General features: G+C 44.2%; 2 protein-coding genes across 7 annotated transcripts in view; one reads left to right on the plus strand and one right to left on the minus strand.

Annotated features, from left to right (window-relative positions):
- Positions 1-10,313, plus strand: part of GRIP2 (glutamate receptor interacting protein 2) — a 256,470-nt gene extending 246,157 nt beyond the window's left edge. For 2 of the 3 annotated variants that reach the window (XM_053989595.1, XM_053989596.1), the window contains exons 21-24: positions 173-293; positions 3,714-3,950; positions 5,610-5,756; positions 8,222-10,313. In XM_053989595.1, the coding sequence (XP_053845570.1) occupies positions 173-293; positions 3,714-3,950; positions 5,610-5,756; positions 8,222-8,419 (703 nt within the window). In that variant the 3' untranslated portion in view covers positions 8,420-10,313. Of the gene's footprint in view, positions 1-172; positions 294-917; positions 1,068-3,713; positions 3,951-5,609; positions 5,757-8,221 lie in introns of those variants that run through there. The other variant, XM_053989597.1, reaches the window with a different exon arrangement.
- A 5,215-nt stretch (positions 10,314-15,528) lies between these two features.
- The window catches only part of SLC6A6 (solute carrier family 6 member 6), a 54,976-nt gene continuing 50,865 nt past the window's right edge, over positions 15,529-19,639 (minus strand). For all 4 annotated transcript variants that reach the window (XM_053989147.1, XM_053989146.1, XM_053989144.1 and 1 more), the window contains one exon: positions 15,529-19,503. In XM_053989147.1, coding sequence (XP_053845122.1) covers positions 19,363-19,503 — 141 coding nt within the window. In that variant the 3' untranslated portion in view covers positions 15,529-19,362. The remainder of the gene's footprint in view (positions 19,504-19,639) is intronic.

The raw sequence follows: 19,639 nt of genomic DNA on the forward strand, positions 1-19,639 counted from the left end.
AATGCATGGAGGTCTCGTATGTGGACTCTTGTTTGAAAAGTTCATATTGTTTGCTTTTGTATATGAAGACTCTTCAAGTCTGCTTTTACTGGTGAGACATTTGCTGTAGCCTTGCAGCTTTCACCCTGCTGCAGAAGAGTGCTGACAATATTTGGTTCCTACGTTACAACAGATACCCCAACCGCCAAAATGGCCTTGAGACCACTCATGAGGACAATTTTTGGCGTGTTTTTGGAGAAGCTTTGGAGGATTTGGAAACATGCGGCCAGTCTGAACTTTTGAGGGAGATTGAGGTAAATCACTTTCTGAATTTGTTGCTGACCCAACTGTTTTGCTCTTTCCATAAATGTTAGACTGTTTCCCCGGATGTTACTTGCCCATAACATCCCTGAGCTGCTGGTGGTGTGAAGAACGGTTTGGGTTTAATTCCTGTCAGGCTTTGTGCTAATGGGTAGCTCTGCCTCATTAGACAGCTGCTTGCGTGTGCTCTTTCCCTGAGCCCATGTCTTGCCTGCCAGGAACTCCACACCCTTTTCATGAACCGTTGCTGGCCAATAATCTTCACATGACTCTTGGCAAGCCTTCCCTATCCAGTGGTAAACCCTCTGCTTGGAAAGATATTGTCTGCCCAAAGCACTTGAAGGCCAAGCAAAGGGAGCCCCATAGGCCCCCATTGGGACTGAAGCCTCGGCTTCAAGTGCTGACAGGCACACGTACCTTGCATTCAGCTGTCACTCTGCCGGAAACTGTTTTAGTGAAATAGGTAATTGGAAGCTTTTCAGCCAGCCTTCCCCATGGAAAAATCTGAGAAAGTAATTGCTTCCTGCAGAATAAAGGTGTTTCCTCTCTTCACAAACCACTTTCTCTTTTCTTTATCCAAAACACTTTGGAGGTCATGTTATTGTGTCCGGTTATAGGATGAGGAGCCTGGATTTCTAAGTCATGGGATGCAAATAAAGAGCCCCCTTGAGAATGTGAGCTGCAGGAAGCAAACCTGCCTGGCAGGATGGGGCCTGTGCTGCTCTCTTCCCTAGTTCAACTCCTACAGCCTGAATGAAGGAGGAGGAACCCATAAGACCATCTCTCCCTGTGCCCTCCAGGTGCAGAGGACTGGGGAGAACTCTCTGAGTCATGATCTCCATCATTCCCAGTGGGACTGGTTTTATGTACACTTGCATATTGCAGAGGCTTCAGAGAAAAAAAAGGCAACTTCTGACTAATTGAAGGTCGAAGAGGAAAGTCCTGTTTTGGTTTGTATTGTGACAAGGGACTTGCTAATTGTCCTTTCCTCCTTGATCCTTAGCAACTGTAAGTGGAGGAGGAAATCTCAATTAAATTTATTGTGCTGAAGTATGGAATACTGTTTTTATTATCTTAACTGCTTAAGAAAATGCTGACTTAAAAAACCCCCACAACACACTCAAAATCCCAAATCCCCAGCCCTATCAGACTATAACTTTTTCCCTTGATCACTTATTTCCTGGATCTGAATGTATTTAGAAAAGAGTTTAGGCAGCTGTTCTCAACCTTTCTGAACAGAAGTTGCTGACTGCTTAAGAGAAAGTAACTCTCTAAAATGATGCACAAATATTTCTTTTCTGCTGGCATATAAATGGAAAAGATGGGATTTGTTGGACTCTCATTTGTTTTCCAGGGATCTGTGGTGCAATTGCTGTTTTATACTGTTTGGAGCTTTGACAGTTATAGAAATGTTTTTAAATATATAAAGGAATCTTACTGAAAGCTGAGCACCTCCAGTGTTTCTGTGTATTAAGCAGGTTTCTAGAATATTTTGAAAGTTTTGAGGACAGAAGGGAAGTGTTCTCGTTTTAGCAGGAATCTGTTGGGTTCAACTCCCCTTTTATCAAATCCAAAATACTACTGATCTATTCCTCCCTCTCCATGTGCTCAGCTTTTGTGAAGTGTGCTGTAAGATGTGCAGCCCTCATTGGGGCCTTTGCTGTATTGCAGCTTTCTTAGCCCCTGTGATTTTATGACAGAGATTTGATTTGTTTGTATAAAAAAAAAATATATTGGCCCTTCATAATTTGCTTTTAAATTAGAAGAGGAGTCATGCAAGGTGACCCATCATAGCCTAGAAAGAGGTTCACACACAGTTGGAATCCAGTTCCAGGCTATGAGTATGGGAAGAAACAGGCTTTTTCCAGTAAAGTGTGTATCTCTGCTTTGTTTTGAGAGCAGCCAAGATATGAGAAAAATAATGCAAAGCAGCCACAGGCTGAAGAAATCTGGAATTGCCCTTTTTGCTGTTTGCACTAAACCTAAAGCTTATGGAAAAACTTTAGGAAATTGCTTATGATGCTGCAAGGAGGATTTAAATGCTGTGAAGATGGAAAAGGAGTCCAGTGCTGTTGGGTCCTGGTTGGTTGTGGTATTTGCAGCCTCTGGGCGAGGGCAGTGGCATGGTATGCACAGACCTTTCTTTCTCCCTGGCTCTGCAGTGCTGGGACAGCACAGCACAACACCCTGGCAGCTGAGGCTACCTGAGGGCAGTGACCAAATGTACCCTGGCTGTTGTTTGTTAGTCTGCCTGTGTCCTTCCATGTAACAGGTGTTTGAGTTTTGCCCAAACTTGAGCTGATCAAGTCATGTGTGAAGACCTGAAAAGTGCAAACATGAAAGGTTTTCTGTATTTTATCCAAGCCTTTTTAGGATAACGTGGGTAGTGGTGGCATTTTCCTACTGCCACCATAATTCACTATATTTGCCTTTGTTCCACCTTGGAGCAAAGAGCTAGAGGGTCTTGATTAGAGATTTAGTTGGATGATATTTCCCCTGTGCACAGGAGCAATTGCTCTTTGACTTGCCACATTTAGTGTTGAAGAATTTTGCTGTCTGCTCCATACCTTTCCTTTAATTTCTTCTACCTTTGACATTTATTGGCACTGCAGACCCTTTGAACTTGAACTTTGAAATTACAGGTTTCATTACACTGTTTAAATGGACTCTATGACCTGGAGCCAGCTGAGGTTCCACAGACTGGATTCTTGACTCCTTCGTTAGCTTTGATCAACATAATCTCATTAGTGGAAAGCATTGCCAAATGGAGTCGAATCTACTTAGGAGCATCTTTTAATGGATGCTATCAAGGATGACCAGGCTTAAATACTACTTAATTTTATATTTTTAACTCAGTTTTGCTCAGTGACAGCTCCTGTTTACTGAGAGATAAAATCCTAGTTTTTGTGCTGAATTGCCCTCAGTGGAGTCCAAGGCATTGACTCCCCTGGGCCATTGCCAGCACTGTGTGATGCTGGAGAGGAGCTGCAGCCTGCAGAGGTAGGCTGGAGAACCAGGCTGACACTGGCTCCTCTGGGAGCTCCCTGAGAATGGGATATTTGTCCTCCTTGACTCAAGATGGTTCATGCACAAGATGAGGCTTGCCCAGCCCAGTTGGTGTAGAAGGGGTCATGGAAAAATAAGGCAGTGCTTCACAAATGCTTCCTTCAGAGATTAAGCTTTCTGTTGGGGTGGGGGTGGAAAGCACGAAGTGGCTCAGCCATAGACCTGGAAGTAAGCTCCCAAGGTCTGGGAATGGCTCTTACAGCCAACAGGAAGAGCTTCTTGGTACTTATTTTCTGATTAATGAGAGCAGCGGTGCCGCCGTGTCGTCTGTGGCGCTTTAGTGGCCGCATGGTCTGGCTCTTCCTGCTGCTGACTCAGCAGAGTGACGTTGTGCCCTCGCCCTGCAGGCGTCCATCATGACAGGGAGCGTGCACAACCTGGGCTTGGAGGGCAGCAAGCTGCTCCTGGACTCTGTCAACCCCTCGGGAATGAGCCCACTGAGGAAAGCCAACTCCAGCTGCACCGACGGACAGACTGAGGGCAGCAGCTCCCCTGCCAAGAAGAACGAGAGGAATCTGGACATGAAGAAGATTGAGAAGGAGATGCAGGAAATCATGTCCCCGACCCCCCTTGAGTTTCACAAGGTTTGTGTCGCCAAGGGTGGGTGTAACTGTGGTGCCGCAGTACCTCAATGGTTAAAGCTATAGAACCTTTGCAACCTTGTAAGAAATCTCCTTTGCTCAGAGGGACCCCCAGAAATTGGTCCTTGTTAAAGCTGGCCCCCACCAAGGTCTGCAGCAAAGGTTTCCAGAAGGTCAGATTAAGATGAAGGAGCCCCTTCAGAAGAGTAGTGGGATTTAGCTGCCTCATTCAGCAGGGTTCAAACCTGGGCTTTGCTGTTTCTCTTTATATATAAGATTTCCAGGTCCTTGTGTTTTGGCATTTGTTAATTGGTGCTACAGATAAAAGTGAGAGAGCTCAAAGTATGGCCCCCTGGAGACCCATCAGCTCTTTTCCTGTGGTACACTCCGTTTAGTAGGCCACTTCTCAAACAAAAAACTACTTACTTCCCTCCTCTTCCACTCCACTTCAGTGATGGGATACTGGTTTGATTTCAGCATCCAGCTGAATGTAGCCAGTTTAACCATTGTGCAAGGCAATGGTAATTAGGAAAAGTAATTAACTGTAGAAGCTGCTGATGTAGAATGCAAGCAGGGAAGGGAGCTGGAGAGGTTTCAAAAATTTGATTGCCTTTTTCTTTCCTAATGTGACTTCAGAATGAAACCTGCAGTTATGCTAGGTGGAAAAAACAATTTTTTCATGTTTGATATGCTTTTGCCCTTCAGGGCATGGCAAATGTGTCTTTAAATAAAACTCCTTGGTACCTGAAGAAGAGCTATGTAATTAGGCATGTTATAGGGTGACTCTTCATTCTGCTGGAGCATTTGGCGTTGGCTGTGTTTGGAAATGAGGTTGAGGCCAGGTGGGATGCTCCTGTGTGTCATCCTGAGCATTGTCCTTCCTCAGGCCTCCAGATCCATGAGGCTCACCCAGCCTGGAGCACAGTCATGGTAGAGATTCACTCCCAGCTCATGGGAGGCAAGGGGAGATTTTGGTAGTGTTGAGGAATCAGTTGTCCCTGGTTCCCAGTGTTACCCCATGGTAAGATACTTCCAGCAGTGCTTTTCTCCTTTGGACAAGGCCAAAATGTGACATGCCCAAGGGAAGCATGATGAGGTTGCCCATTTCTTGTCCTCAGAGCGTCAGCACTTACTGATATAAATTTTATGAAAATAACTTGTAAATAATATGGAGAATTTTAGATGTTCCTGCTGAGTGATGTATTAAAAATGAGCTGTCCTAGCATTTGACTCACTACATTAAAAATTCCCAGTAAATATGTTGATTTTTCATGTGCTGGTCTGGCACACACAGCATAACCTGAGCCAGGGAAGGAGATGCTCTATTACAAACACTTGTTTGCTGCTCTTTGGAAAAACATGAGTGCTGTCTGTATTACACTGCCTGTGTTTCCTTCCACATCCAAGAGTGAGGGACTGTCATGGGTTGGTTTTATGCCAGTCACCAAAGCAATTCTCCTGTGATGATGGTGTCAGGTAAATAAGGGTCAGTCTGTGTTATCTGCCCAGGCTAAGAAAAACCTGCCCAGGAGACCCAGAGCAGAATTGCTGTAGGTCTGCCCACATTACTCATCCCATTACTGCTCCCATCCTGGCACCCCTGTACGTCACCTCCTTACTCTGCTGCACTGAAACCTGCTTCTTCTCTTTCTGCCTCTCCAGATGACACTCCACAAAGACCCGGAGAGCAAAGACTTTGGATTCAGTTTGTCGGATGGCCTGTTAGAAAAAGGTGTCTATGTAAATATGGTCCGTCCGGATGGGCCAGCAGATCAGTGTGGCCTCAAGCCATATGACAGAGTGCTTCAGGTAATAAATGCAAAATGCAGTTCTGGAGGCTGGGACGGAATGAATGAGTGGCTGAGAGGAAGAGAGAAGTGAGACCCATCCATGGCAGCACTAACTTTAATGGAAGGTAATAGTTAGCCAACTAGGTGAGCTCTTAGCCACCAACACACAATGGGACCTGTGATTTATAAGAAATCACTAAGTAGTACCTTCAGGTGGTACCCCAGGTGGTACTCCTAGGTTACACTGGTTCAGGGCACAGCCTGTTCTGCCACTGGCCTTTTTGAGCCTGGACAGCTCAAAACAAGCAAAAAGCTGCGTTGCTTCCTTTCCTCACCCTCAATCTTACTCCTAGTTTTTGGATGAACCAGACTGTATTGACCAATATGTGTTCCTGTGAAGCCCCTTGTGGAATTAAGTGAAGTTCATGAAGTTCTGTGCATGTCTTTGACAACTAGAAAAATTTTCTAGGAAACACATCCTTCAAGCAAGGTATTTTTTATGGATATTTTTCTTTGAAAAATGCTTCTTCTGAAACTGATGCAGAAACAGAATACAAACTCTGGTCAGAAGCACAGTCTGTAATAAATGTGCCCTGGGCATATCAACTACTGGAGGGACAGAAAAAGCCTGGTGAGTTTTGGAGATTGGAGAGAAGCTCTGTGTGGATGAAAACCAACTATTTTAGCTTTGAGGCAACTCAAACAGCAACTGAAGGAAGTGCAACCTCTGTGGAAAAATTGCTACCATTTGGAAATGCAGATATTGTCACCATATTTGGAAACACTCCGATGTTTAGTTTTGCTAATTTCTAGGTGGGGGTTCTTAGCAGTCGGATTAGAGCCAATTCTTTATGTACATCAGGTAACTGGAGGACTGGCAGCACTGTGGGGAACCTTGTTTAAGCTTGTTATGGTCTCTCGCCAGTTGGCTGCTATACAATTATTCCTTCTCAGCTTCAAATAAAAGATGGTGCAAGAATGAACAAGAAGCTAATTAGGCTCTGGGCTGCCTTTCTGTTCAGTGTTGGATGTGCTGCTTTTTGCAAGTGCCAAGTGCTCTGGGAGGTGTGCCCAAAATCCTAAACAGAGCGGCACGGAGACTTTGGACACCCTTTTTCCACACGCTGAGCCGCACAGCTCACACCTACGGGCGCACGAGGCGACTCCATCCCGTTGTCATGTGGAGTTGGGAATGAGGGATTGCAGACGTGCTTGAGGGGACTCCCCTCAAGAAGTGCAGAGCTGCATTGCTGAGGATGCTGCACAGTGCTGCTGAGTGTGGGCATGATGATGTGCCCGAAGGCCGGTGAAACACCTTGTCCCTGCTGTCACAGACCCTCTGCCTCTTGGCTGCATGGATTAACTGGAGCATGGCATTGCACTAGTGGCACTTCTGCACTGGAGCTGCCTGGCTGGCACAGAGCAGGGGCAGAGCAAGCTTGTGGTTTATCTCTCCTTGTCCACAAGCGGGCTAGAAATTGTCCCTCTGCTGTAAGGGGCAGTACTGAGGTCTCTGTGCGGACACTGGCTGGGGTGGGGGGACTCTACTGCTTTCACAGACCCAGCACTGTGGACATGCATCAGTTCTGGGAAGGGGCTTAGGATGGAAGGGTTGTATGCAGCCAAATACCCAGCCCTTACCCAAAGAAGGAAGCAACACCTGGCCCCAAGGGTTATGTTCACTCCAAAGGTGTATGGGAAATTCCTTTTCCCCTTTCCCACTTCCCATCCCTTTGCTGTTTGCCAGCTTGTTCTATCCCAGAGCTGTCACGGCACCAAACCCAAGTGTTCTGGTAGCTGTAGGTGAGAGAGCTGGGGTGGTTTCTCCAGATGACCCAGCCTAGAAATGTGCTTGAAGGTCGGCAAGAGCCAGCAGAAACTGCTTTTGCTGTTGAATCCTACAGAGAATTTGCAGCTGCCTCCTGAGCCCACATGAAATGCATCCAGACTCTGTGAAATGAAGGATATACATAGGGAGAGGGGAAGAAGAAACTGTTTGGTACAGTCTGGGTTTACCTCTGGCTGAGTTGTAAAATGGTTGCCAGAAGTCTCAGGCCTTTATTTGTTTTTTGTGTGCTGGATACTTGGCACCACAAATTTAAGGCCAGTAAAAGCCATTATGACAAAAAATAATGGAAAATGGCAACATTTTCTTCTACAGGCTTGAACAGGAGAAGTGGTTTTGAGCCCTGCAGTGTTTAATACTTGTAATACTGCTCCAGGCATTGAGGGTCGCGGTTCATTCCTGGTCCAGACCTTTTCCCCCTTCCTTTATCAGTTACTGCATCGTTCCTCAGCTAAGCATGGATGCTCATTCTGAAGGGGTGCTTCTGCTCTTCTTCATTGTGAACCTGGAATCAGGGACCCCCAAGAGTTGTGTATTTTTTCCAGCTGGGGTTTAGCACTAACCTTGCATTTGCTGACTAACAAACATGATCTTTCTGTTGTTCCTTCCCATGGCATGTCCTAAATCCATCCTGGCAGGTAAACCGCATCCGAACGAGAGACTTTGACTGCTGTCTGGCCGTTCCCTTGATTTCGGAGGCTGGAGATAAGCTGGACCTGGTGATTAGCCGGAACCCCTTGGCACTGGCTGCCCATGCTCCCTCGGAGGGGAACAGAGAGCTCCCGGCACAGGTGCCCCACAGCGCCGAGGTCAAGGCGAGTGTCCAGACACTCTGAGCAGCAGGAGCAGAGCAGATGATTCCTCTGCTGAGCTCTTATGGTATTATGGTATTTGGGGTGTTATTCCTGATTTTTTGCACTGGTATTTGTAAATGCTCTGTGTACCATAACCTGCAAGTGGGGAGGTGGGTCTTCAGTGAGCCTGTAGACCGCCAAATATTGCTGGGAAGGTCAGAGCTGGGTGTGTGTCTGGGGCTGTGACAGCGATGGCAGCAGGACAAACTGCTGACAGGAGGAAGGAGCATCCACAGCCATCCCCCATGGCAGGGCATCCCCCCGTGCTTCTGCCATCAAGTGTGCAGGGTCCTGCCTCTGACATCCTCCTCATCCTGAAAGGCCTCGGCCATCCTACAAACACACATGGTGCTATTATGTTCTTTGTTTGCTCAGTTAATCACATACAGCAAGACTGAAATGCCTTTCCTTTTACGTTGTGCCCAGCTCCCTCCTTTCAACACTCCTGGCAAATCAATTCCTGCAGCCCCTTGCACTGCCAGTGCAGGGCTGTGGAGAGAGCCCGTTAAAAGACACTTCAAAATGTGCTTGAGAGTGGCTAAATGCAATTCTTGTGCAGAAATTGGTATTTCCAGCTGTCTCCTGCCAGCCCTATCCACACTGCCCACTAGGTCTGGCTCACCCCGTAGGGGGTTAGGCACCTTGTGTGGCTGATTCCCATGAGCAGTGCTGTTACCTGTGCTCAGTAGTGACTACAGAGTAGAGGCCATACCCAAGGCTAAAGGCCTTGAGTACCTGCCTGAATCCCCCCGTTTGTCTGAGCTTTACAGAGATGTCTTGCTTGCAAACTTGGCCTGTGCCTGGAAGTAAATAGCAGAATAGCCCAAGTCCCAGGGCTGCCCCTGATGTTTTGGATCAGTGAAACCTTGCTGTCTCCCCTGAGGCAGAGGAATGAGAAGCCCTTGGTTGGGTGGGGGTAGTGTCCTGTGTCCCTGTGGGCTGTTGCTGGCCTCTTGTAGCTCTGTGGCCGCTCCCCTCCTGCCCGAGGGCCCCACCTGGCAGAGGGGCTGTGACGTTTGCATTGCCTGCCCCGTTTCCCACATTCGCACTTTATGATGATGGCCGTGGCCGTGTCCTGCGCCCGGCTTTGCTCTCCCTGTGAAGGCCAGTGCCACGGAGTCCAAGAGCTCATTCCATCAGACACGGCAGCTCCAGAGCCCACTGCCCCCATTCCCTGCTTGCCCTTCCAGTTCCTCCATCCCCACCTGCACACCAGGGGTGTGTGGAGGGAGCTGGGTGGGTGTACAGCCCATGTGTGTTGCTTTGCTGAGCCAGGACTTGTCCCCGCACTGTCTGTCCCCGCCAGCCCCTGTGGCAGCACAAACATATCCAGGTGTTTCTTCCAGGCACGGCCCCATCCAGCTCTTTGTCGTTGTAGCCATTTTCTCTTTGAGTATGCAATATCCCATACCATTGCTGCCACAGCTAGATAACGTGCCATAACTGATACTGTGGAGCATTGACAGTGCAGCCGAAAGGGTTTTTATATGCAATATCCTGAGCAGTGGAAGCTCACTGAGGCTTCTCATAGGTTTTTAATGAAGACTTTTATTAAAGGCTTTAAAAAAAAAAAAAAAAAAAGGAGGAAGAAAAACTTGGTCCTTGTATCCCTTCCTATGCATTTTGAATGATATGAAGATGAAATGCATTACTTAAATGTGTATTTTTATCCATATATTAGAGTGTATTCCTTGTAAAGTATTTTTATATGCTAATTTTCTTATGTATCTATGAAAGCACAATATTTAAAAGTACAGCATTTCAAAGAATATTTTAGTCCTGTTTTGGACCTATTTGTAAATCTCTGTATTTAAATGGGATTGGAATGACCTTGATCTTTTTTTTTAATTAAATAAAAGCAAATGAAATGCATTTATTTTGGTTTGTGTTGCTTTCTGCTCAAGGATGATAGTGAGGCAATGCTTTGCTTCCAGCAACATTTTAACTTGCCAGGGGACACTGTTTGTAAGACACCTTGGAGGATAAGGAGGAGGCCACACAGAGGGTTTTGCTGGGAGGCCACTGTTGGTAGGGCTACCAGTGTTGTCCCTTGCCACCCACTATAAGCAGCAGGACTTGGGTTGCTCCCTTCCCTGTGCCCATGGAGACAATTTTGCTGTAGCTATTAACAGGAAGAGCTGGAGATGCTCATGCATGTGGTTCCAGCACTGCCTGCAGCTTTTCCACACTGGGAATCTTGGCTTAAAGCTGTGCTGCTCCGTGACAAAACACTGACGCAGCAAAGCACGTGGCAGCGTGGCGTGGCAGCATTTGCAAAGCTGTGGTTAATCCCTGGGGATGGGTTAGGAAAACTCCTGGAGAATGATGTGCTGGCAGGAGATGTTCCATCTGGTGCTCAGAATCCTGCAGCTCCAGCGGGGCGCCTTGGGAATCTGCACTGTGGTAGCCAAATTACTCCACCTCTGAAACCAGACATCCCAAGAAATGACTGCCATGAACCCAGAACACAGCTCTTGTGTCCATGCATCGAGGATTTCTTCCCTATGCTCCCAGTGTGGGCAGCACAGGCTGGAATAGTCCCTGGATAAGGCCATAGGGAATCTCTGCTCACCAGCATAGAGAGAGTGAGCTGGGTTTTACAACCCTTCATGGCCAAGAGGATAATGCAGGAATTTTCACAGACTGAGCAGGGTATAGGAATGCTCCTACTTAGACTGAGGAATCATTGCCACATAAACAACCCATATCTGCCATCTCTGGCTGCCCTCCTGAGGCAAAGACTTCAGAACAGGACCCTGCACCAAGGCCTTGCCAAAACCATGGAGCCAACCGAGGCACTGGGGCTGCAGGAGGCTGAATGAGCGCCCATGAGACGTGAGCCTCGGGGCTCGGTGTGTGTCCAGGGCTCTGTGTGTGTCCCAGGGAAAAGGTTGGAATGGAGCTGCTCCCTGGGATGTGCCTCAGTGGGCAGCACATCCCCCTGCTGATGTCTCTTCTCTTCCCACGGGCCTTGGCTGATGGGAGCAGCTGCAGCCCTGGGCATGTCATGGCAACCAGGGAAGGCAGTCAAAACCCTTCAGCAGCAGCTTGTGGCACTTAGTGGCTTTTTAAATTTCCTGCTTATTTTATTTTGACCTGAGACACACTGCAGTTGCTTATGGGGTTGCTTAGCCCAGGCAATTCAGGCTGTGCTGATGAGAGGAGAAATCCCTGACAAAGTCCTCAATCACATCCAGCAAAATAACCAACCCAGCCAAAAAACCCCAACTAAAGACAGCTGTGGAAATGATCCTGGGCCTGGTGTGCTGGAGGCTCAGCAGTGAAACTCAAATGTTTTATTTTCATAAGGAGTAGCCACATACATGTTGGTTTTTTCTTTCCCTACCTCAAATCAAGACTTCAGGAATGGACACTCTGGTTTAACCTGCGTTTGACTGAAGAGGCCAAAGGGGTCAAGAGGTCAGCGAGCTTGAAATAACCAGTCCTATTCACCAGAAAAATAAATGTTGGGGTGGGTTTTTTCCTTTATTTTTCTTCCTATTGGGCTTTTCTGACATATTTGAACTCTCACAGTAGTGGTGCCATGCCTGGGCTGGGCACTGGCTGGTGAGAAATAGGTTTCTTTTGCATCACTTGGGTTTTTTAATTTTGTTTTTATCTCTTTGATATATTTTGTTGTGTTTTTTTTTTTCCCTTACCTCCTTTTTCTTTTGCTACTTATTTACTTGTATCCCATGAATTTTTGCACTTTTACTCTTCTGACTCTCTCCCCATCCCACTGAATGAGGGGGTGAATGCGTGGCTGTGTGTGGGGCTGTGCTGCCAACCAGGGTGAGACCATGGCAGATGTGAAGTTAGTGATTACAAATTTTCATATATATATAGTATTTTATAAGGGCAAAAAAACCCCACACCAACAACCCCAAAATAAGTAATAGGTTTAAAGTAAAAACTGAGCTACTCAAAGACCAAAAAAAAAAAAACCATCCAAGAGCATAGCTGGTTTATAAAGGAAAGTTTTATTTTCAGTTATAAGGTGATTACAAACTCATCTAAAAAAGCAAAGATGACTTAAAAATATCCATATACATTTTATTTATCTAAAAAGCAAAACAGAAACTGCAAAATACAAACATTTACCATATACACAAAGGCTAGGGGGTTTTAGGATTAAATTACACTCCAAGGTTTTTTTCAAATACAAATATTCTGTTTTGGAACACACAAAAAATGTTTTAAAATGTTTTAAAAATATTTTTAAGGTTTTTTTTTCTTTAAAAAAAAGTTCAGATGACATTTTTAAGGAGGCTATCATCACCCTCGCCTCCTCTCCATGTGCTACTCATTATCACATTACTGTAGTCACAGTTGCTAGGAATTTAAATAATTAAAAAAACACCACTAGTTTTTAGCCAAACACATCAAACAAGATGGATCACCTCTTACTATGTGAAGTCCCTGGCAACATTATCAGGTAACAATCACAACATTACACTGGAGAAAAATAACATCCTATTGAACAACGAGCACTTCAGAACAGTACTGGGATGCTGCGATGCTGAGAGACCAGCGCTGGCTTCCAGGACAGGAGCAGGTCATGAACTAACTCAACTTGCCCCCTCAGGTTTTGTTTGTTTTATCAGCCTCTCAACATAATTTTGCCACTGTTTGGTTTTTTTTTTTAATTTTTTTTTTCTTTATATAGTGAAAAAAAATTCAACTCTTTCTAACATCTCAGCTGCAGAAGCAGGTACATTTAGGAACAGTGTGTATCGTGCTCACTGTGCTACAGGGCTGAAGCCTTCTCCCAAAAATGCACACACACAGAGCACGGGCACAGCTCCTTAGCATCATCGAGTTTTATTATTGTTTTAAAATAGCTTTATTTTTACCATAATTTCTTCTGATTTCTCCAGTCAGGCCACGTTTTCCCTGTGCTGCAAATGTGAAAGTGAGCAGCACCATCCCGCTGTGCACTGCAGAGCCACAGGGAACAAGCCTCCCAAACTTGCCTCTTTAAAATTATCTTCAATTTACTTTACTCCTAAATTCGTGGTAATTAAATTCTGACACTTCTACTGATTATTTCAAATGAGGACACATCAGCAATACAAAAAGGCTGTGTCTGCCATTCAATTGCCCAACATTACCAGCAGGGTCAGGCTCTTTTCCAAGCACAAACCCTGTCACCAAAGTTTTCCATCTTTGATGGGGATGGATGGGTGATTTGTTTTCCTAAAGTTTTCAACCTGCAAAATTTTGAGCTTGTCCCTGTTTTCTGGTCAAATGGTGTCTCAAGTTATTTCTACTCTTGTTTTAGGACATGGGTAAATTGAAATCACCAATTCCCAATGACAACTGGAAAAAAAACGACACAAAGAATGTGACTTTTTCTGTTTATTTTTAATAGAAACAAACAAATTGATTTTTTTTTTTTTTTCTGGAGAAGCATTGTCCATGTACACATTTCTTTTGGGCTGGCAGAAAAGAGCCACAGTCTGGTGGAGGGTGTGGGGCTGGTTATATTCTGGCAGTTTTCCAGTGGGTGCTGGTGCTGGTTATATTCAAGTCACTCTTGAGCAATCTTTCCCATAGACTCAAATTGACTGCTAACACCGTAAGAAAATTTTTGTGACCAAAATATGGAGCTCAGGGCAGCTCTTTTGCACAAGTTCAATGGTTTCTTAAATGTCAAGTGTCACCAAATCAACTAAATACTTTAAGTTTACCTTTGATTATAAGAAATAAAACAAGCTACCAAGGTCTGACAGTTCCTGACCTTTGCTCATGCAAATATACAAATACACAACTACACGTCAATCCTAACCACAAGGCTTTGGATGCTGATTTCGGAGAAAACAAGTCCAGGGCAGCTGCCTGAACCCACACCACACCCAACCTCCCATGCCAGGAGCCATGTGGTGCCTACAAGGAGCCAGGAGAGCTTACAAATCGAACCTTAAGGCTTCTTTGGAGGGGCCATGGTCCAGGGTTTTGTTATTACTTACCCTCTTCCACCACCCCCATTTAGGAAAGACCGTTTGGACAGCCTGGCAGGTTGGCTCTTTGCAGGCAAGTGGTGCCTAAACCTCCTCAATCCTCATCCTGAACAGCTTGGCAAGATTTACACACATGATTTGCAGCCTAGGAATAGAAGCAATGTCCCCACTGTGTGCGTGCATATGAGGGTGGAAGATTTCATCTACCTAGTCTACTTAAACACAGATTTATTTTTATTCTTTTTACTGAAAGTGAGCAACTTCCACTGAATCTCCTTGGAAATGATGTCAGAGTCATCTTTCTTCCAAGCATACTTGAGCTGCTTAACTAACTTGTCCACTGCATTCAATGCACAGCTTATTTAACATTTTATATACATTATGCCTCCATGAGTGATCCTGCTGGGATCACAAGACATGGAAGCTAATAATCAGTTATTCAAAAGTGTTCAAATCCTTCTCCCACAGCTGGAAGTTTGCCAGTGATGCAACAAGTGGGAGCTTTGAACTCAAATGTGAAAGCAGAACCTCAACAAAACAGAAAGTCTCCTTAGCAAATAAAAACAGACCAGGAGGAGACTTGGAAAAGATCTATTGAATGGAGATGTCCATGTGTCTTCAGATCTACTTGAGTTATCTAACACTGAGAGAAAGAGGAACTGGGAGCATCTGCAGTTGGGAAAGGAGGATGAACACAGTGCTGGAAACAGCTGCAGGAGGTGCTGTCCTGGCGGTGACAATAAAAGCTCTGCTGATGTTGGGGTTTTCTTGGTGTTACAGCAACTGTAAGGCTGCATTATTTTTTTCCCCCCTTCTTTTTCTCATTTCGTCCTCTCCTCAGGAACATCAGTGAAAATCAATTTTGCTGAGCTTTCAGCAAATCATACCTAGCTCCTCTCCACCCCTAATTCCAGGAATTGTGCTGCCGCTGCGGGGTGGCCACCAGCGCTGCTCTAGATGGCAAATACAGCTGCCAGGCTTTTGCATTTTCATTTACAACACAAGAACAAATCCATTGTGGACCTACTATCTCATACTTGAAAGAGGAGTTTTCTAAGTGTGTGGATCTGTTTGGACCAGATGAAAAGGAAAACTATAGATGAGAAGGAAAAATAGAATAATAACAACAACAACAATAAAAAACCAGTTCTATTTATGAAATCATACTGTTTAAACACTGAGATACAGACTACTGGTAAAGTCCCTTAGAATAGATATTCAGAGAGATCATCACTAGTGACAGGTGAACTGAAAAGGCTTGGAAAATTGAGAAAAATAAGAAATAGGTTAGAAAAATTTCATGGGGAAATGTTCCCCTTTACATTTCTACTATCTCTTGATTTCAGTTCAGCTGGAAATAAATACTGCTGAAACTCTGCTGTTTTCAAGCCCAGAAGACCCCATGAATACAAAAGTACATGAAACATGAAAAGGTGTGCGTGTTGTCTTGGTTTATACTGGCTTAAATCTCAGGGATCTGGTTCTAAAGATCTCATGCCAAAACTGCACTGTTTTCCCAGATCCAAACCAGTTCATCTATAACTAGTCATGATGCTTTAACACAGAGTTTCTCATTTACACAAAACAGGTAAAATACATCATAAGAGTTTAAACAAGTAAATACAAGAAAAAAATCAGTTGTCTTTGCAGTCAAAATAGGTAGAAAACACAAACTTTTTTTAAAAATGATGTTTTAATAAATTTGGCAGAAGATCATGTTGAAATGCAAATTAATCACCAAGAAAAGTTTAGAAATCTGATAAAATTGTTAGGTAAAAACCCCAAACTGTAAAAATGCAAATGTGCTCACTGGAACTCAAACCCCAGATAAAACAAGAAGAATTAAGTAATTTTTTTTTTTTTTTTTTTTTTGTCAGGGGAGGGAGGAGGGGAGAGGGGAACTGTTTTCCGGAAACAATGATTTCTTGGCTCTTGGTGAGTCCCAGCCCTCCCTTGCAGTCATGCTGAAGAGCACAGCAGGGCCAGGGAAGCTGACACAGAGAATCTCCAATGAGGTTGTTGCATATGTGCGAGACCTTTTCACTTGGATCATGGAAGCGACTGATTTGAATGGCACAGTTTGTACTGAAATGGGGCTGGGTTCTATTCTCTGGTAGTTGTATTTTGAAAGGTGTAGTATTATCCCTCTGGTTCTTCCCACTAAGACACTCTCCACAACCTAGGAGATGCCTAAACACCCAGCTGACTTGCTGGTGATATCTTTGATGTAGCCAAACCATTTTTTTCCCTAACTAAAGCTTGTCTCAGCTCTATGGCACAAAAGTCATGTGCAAACTATATAATCTCAAACACAGTTGTATGACAATGTATATATATAAAAAAGAAATAAATCAAGCATCAGTGTTTCATCTGCACTCACAAAAAGCATTAATTTAGACCCCCCTAACCTTCTACTTCCTCTTCACCCATGTCTGTTTACTGCAGACACTGATTGTAACTCAAAAATGAGAGTCCAAGCTGAAGCCCACTAAGAGAGTGGTTTTGGTTACATTTCCTTGCCTTTGATTGTTAAAAAAATAAAATTGCCGCATGCATATTTCTTTATTTTGGGCACATTTGATGACACTCACTGGCTCTCAGAATTCCTCCTGTAACCTTGGGTGGTTTCTCCTACTGGCCCAGCAGGTGTCATTTAGATGTTTGCCATCTCCAGCTGTGCAAAAGTTTCCTTCAGAACTCTCATAATACAGCAACCAAAAAAAAGAAAACACAATTCTACCATGGCTGGTTTTATTGCTGCAACTCTGCTCTCTGTTGTAAAAGTATCTACGAATTCAAACTAGAAGGATTTGGAAGTTATAGATACAGCGATGTTTTTCTTTAATAATTAATAATTAGTTTGGTCCATCTCTTAGGTTTAAATCTCCCCATTACAGGGAAATCAACAAGTTAAGAAATGTTTGTGCTACTGTGGCCAGTTAGCACATGGGACAAGAAAAAATGAAATAAAGCTACTGTGTAGGAATGTTAAGAACTGTTTATGTTCCTGTTTAAATAAGTGACAACCTCTGCCTTGACAGACTAAGCTTACAACAGAATAAGCAGATACAAACTCTGCTTTTATCAAGCATTTCTTCTAAATACCTTTGGATAGACTACCTGTGGTATCATAAGAAAAAAACCTCTCTCCCTCTAATACAATGCCCACATGACAAGGCTGAGTTTTGCCAGAGAACCCGTTCCCAGCACAACCTGCTCAAGTTAAAAAAAAAAAAAAAGAAAAAAAAGAAAAAATGAGAAAAAGGCTTTTGTCCATGTTTTGGACAGTTTTCAGGGATCCAATTCCCCACAGAAACATTCACCTACACTATATGAAGTGGATCCCCAATTCCTATACTCCATGTAGGGATTTCTCTTCACTTCCCAGTCTCACCTGGAATGGTACCCAATTCCTTCTGACCAACACAAAATATTTCAGTATTACGTGTTCCCTCTGCTCTAATTTAAATTCCAAAGAGCCCTGTCTCTTCAGCAGATAAGAATCATAAATATGTTTGCCACCCTCCAGCCCCCCTAAAAATAAAATAAAATAGAATAAAGTAAAGTAAAATAAAATAAGATCATGGGTTAATCTAATAATGAGCAAGGAGACTGGGGTGTCTAGGTCCACTACTGCTATTTTGTAACACGGGACAAGGGACTCACTTAGTCCGTTTGTCTGTTCCTCCAACAGCAATGACCTCCCCCCAAAAATAAATAAATAAAGCAAATCCTGGTTAGTGAACTTGGAAAAGCATTTTTGAGATACATGGATGAAAAGCACCTGTTTGCCGTGTGATATTATTATCATCATTACTATTATTATTAACAACATGTCTGTTATCAACACCAGTTTACACCAGGTGAGTGTTTTGTTACACCAGGTTTTGTTCCTCCTGTCAGGGACGACCTGGTTTGTGTTCACCTCTGGACAGTCAGAGTCCAGAAGTGATCCCTTTATTTTCCTGCCCAAACCAAAGTCCAAATGAGGAAGCAAACACCTGAAGCAACCAGAGAGCAGGTGCTGCTTTTCCCCTCTTGGCTGGTCTGTGCTCATCCCTGCTGCCCTGGGGACAGGCTGCCCTCCAAGTTTGCAGAATTCAAGTTTACACCAGTGCCACCACACCAAAATACAGTTTGCTGGAAAACCCAGAAGCAGGTACTCAACATCCCTGCTCACACACAAACAGCAGGCATTTTACTTAAGTTAAAAAAAAAATCTCAAGAATTTTAAAAAGAAAAACAAAAAAAGACTGAACCATGCCAAATCCTGCAGATGCCTTCCTCACGTTCTCCTCAGTTGGTGTGACAGGGTCCCAGTGCTGTCCCTGGGAGGTACAGCCACAAGATTGTTCACACCCAGCTTCTCTGCATCCCTTGCAAACTCTCCACTCCAGCTGTTTGGCTATATCCTTATCCAGGGACTGCACTAAACAAAGCTCTACCCACTCCCTAAAGTGACCCTGATGCCTGTCGTTTACCACAGTTGAACCAGAGGGTGGAAATACTACACCTTTGAAAAATTCTCTTGAAACAGCATTTTTAAAAAAAATGTATCTCTCAACAGAGCTCCTTTTGTGTGTTCTGTAGGTTACCCTGCTCCCAACCATACCAGCACCTAAAATTGCTTTCTGAGACTTGAATGTATTGCTGGCAAGACAATCAATTCAAGTGGTAAGGTGTATAATATTTAGAGATAAAGATATATATATTTAAAAAAACCCAATAATAGTAAATTCTTGTAATATGTCTAGTCTGATATGAAAGCTCTCCCTCTACAGAGAGACGTCTGCTGTGATTACCTTACAAAATATTAAAAAAAAAAACACACACAAAAAATAACTTTCTCTGTGAGAAATAAAAATAAATCCTAGTGCAAATATAAAGCTCTGTAAACCTGGTCCTATGAGAATCTATGGTTAGTAAACGGCAGTTAAAGCAGGTTTATCCTCTCACAGAGAGAGCTCACATCATGGTTTCCACAATGATATGAGTTGGCTTGATCAATCCGCCATTCGAAGTTCCATTGGGGCAGAAGGGGGTGCCACTCTCCGTCTCTTTGGACCACCGATTCACTTCCTTGGGGGCAGCCACCGCCTTTATCCTCTGCAAGAGAGAAGGAGAGCAGAGGTGAGAAGAGCAGAAGGCCTCTGAGGAAAGCACAGGTGAGATGAGCAGAAAGCCTCTGTAGGGAACAGAGGTGAGATGAGCAGAAAGCCTCTGAGGAAAGCACAGGTGAGAT

This window comes from Vidua macroura, chromosome 13 (assembly GCF_024509145.1).
Source record: "Vidua macroura isolate BioBank_ID:100142 chromosome 13, ASM2450914v1, whole genome shotgun sequence".
In the NCBI taxonomy this organism is placed as follows: Eukaryota; Metazoa; Chordata; class Aves; order Passeriformes; family Viduidae; genus Vidua; species Vidua macroura.